Genomic DNA, 1498 nt, shown 5'->3' with positions numbered 1-1498 from the left:
GGGGGGGGGGGGGGACAGCTGAGGACACCAGAGGCCATTCCCGCTGGGAACAGCAGGACTTCACCCCGGGGATGAGCCCACTGCGGCTCCGCTCCCTGCCGTCGAGGACGGGCTCGGAAGCTTCCCGTGTCCCCCCGCAGGGAAGCCGGGTGTCCCCCCCCCTCATCAGACCCCTCCCCGCTCGCTGCCTCCCGAAGGATGGAGAATGAACAAGAGCAGCGCCGGGGAGAAAGTGCCCGTCAGCAGGATGCCACCATCATCTCCAGAGCCCCTTTCCATCGCTGCCTCCAGCCACCCCATCCCCCCCCCCCATCCCTGGGGACATCACGGACCCCCCCACACGCATTTCAGCAGCCCCCCCATTCATTTTCCTCGCCCTCACAAGCCCCGGCGTGGCCGTGGGGGCAAGTTGTGCGATGCCGATTCTCCGTTAACGAACCACCCCGTCAGGATAATTAATCGCAACCTCGTTGGCACCGGTTTTAGCAGCACCCAACCCCCCCGAATACCCCACAGGCTCCCTTCGCCTGCCCCTCTGCCAGCGGCCTGATGAAGATTGATTCACGGGCGGCGACAAGCACGGCACCTCGTTATTACGAAGCCCCACAATCCCATTAAAATTAAACCTCTCCCTTCTCTCCGCTCCAACGTCCCGGCGTCCCCCGGCCGCGGGTCCCGCTCCGAAGCGGGAGAGTTTCCAAAGTGCTGGCAGCGGCTCCAAGTTCTTCCCTCTCGCCCCGACTCGGGGGGACCGGCACCCCCAGAAACTACCCTTCGGAGGAGCCACCGGGATGGGAGACCCCGCCGGCGGGAGCCAAGTCGGAGGGAAGAGATTGCAGTTGGGAACAAAGCTCACACCTGCTGGAGACGCATCCCCAGGCGCTGACAGCACTGGGAGCCGCTCAGCATCCATCTCCCCGCCGCCACCCCGGGCAGTGCCGGGGACAAGGGGGGAAATTCCTTCCTCCTTCATTATTTTTCTTTTTTTTGGGGGGGAGAAGGGGTGGGGGAAGGTGGCAGCGAAGCATCCCCCGAGCCGGTCCCACAGCAAGGTCACCGCTGGGATGGAGCGGGTAGCGGTGCCAGCCACCACCTCGCACAAAGCCCCCCCCGACACGGTGCCCAGCGCCCCTCGCCTTACCAGCTGCAGGCAGCAGAATCCGACCAGCGTACATCTCCCATTGCATCTCCCCATGGCTTCCCAGCCGGAGCCTCGGATCTCCCCCACCGTGGCCTCGCGTCCGCCGTCCTCCAGCTCCTCACCAGCCTCCCCTTCTCCAGCAGAGCCTCCTCCCGGGGAGCATCAGGGGGGCACCGGTACCATGGCCCGCTCTCCAGCCTCCGGCCAGCCCCGGGACTTTCTTCACAGCAGCCCTGCCGTCTCCCGCACCCTGCCAGGTTAGCACAGAGGCGGGCTGGGCTCAGAAAGGGGCATCGCCCCCCTTCTCCGCCTTCCCCCCCTCTCCCCTTCGCCCTCCCCACCCCCCAACCCACCCCC

The 1498-nt window shown here is 66.3% G+C and overlaps 1 protein-coding gene across 1 annotated transcript in view; it reads right to left on the bottom strand.

Moving 5' to 3' along the window:
- The window catches only part of NKAIN1 (Na+/K+ transporting ATPase interacting 1), a 37284-nt gene extending 35893 nt beyond the window's left edge, over positions 1 to 1391 (bottom strand). Inside the window, exon 1 of the mRNA XM_014961696.1 lies at positions 1142 to 1391. Coding sequence (XP_014817182.1) covers positions 1142 to 1195 — 54 coding nt within the window. The 5' untranslated portion in view covers positions 1196 to 1391. The remainder of the gene's footprint in view (positions 1 to 1141) is intronic.
- Between the last annotated feature and the right edge of the window lie 107 nt (positions 1392 to 1498).

The sequence above is a fragment of the Calidris pugnax genome, unplaced genomic scaffold, assembly GCF_001431845.1.
Source record: "Calidris pugnax isolate Ruff unplaced genomic scaffold, ASM143184v1 scaffold501, whole genome shotgun sequence".
Classification (NCBI taxonomy): Eukaryota; Metazoa; Chordata; class Aves; order Charadriiformes; family Scolopacidae; genus Calidris; species Calidris pugnax.
This window is presented reverse-complemented; position numbering and strand designations above follow the sequence as displayed.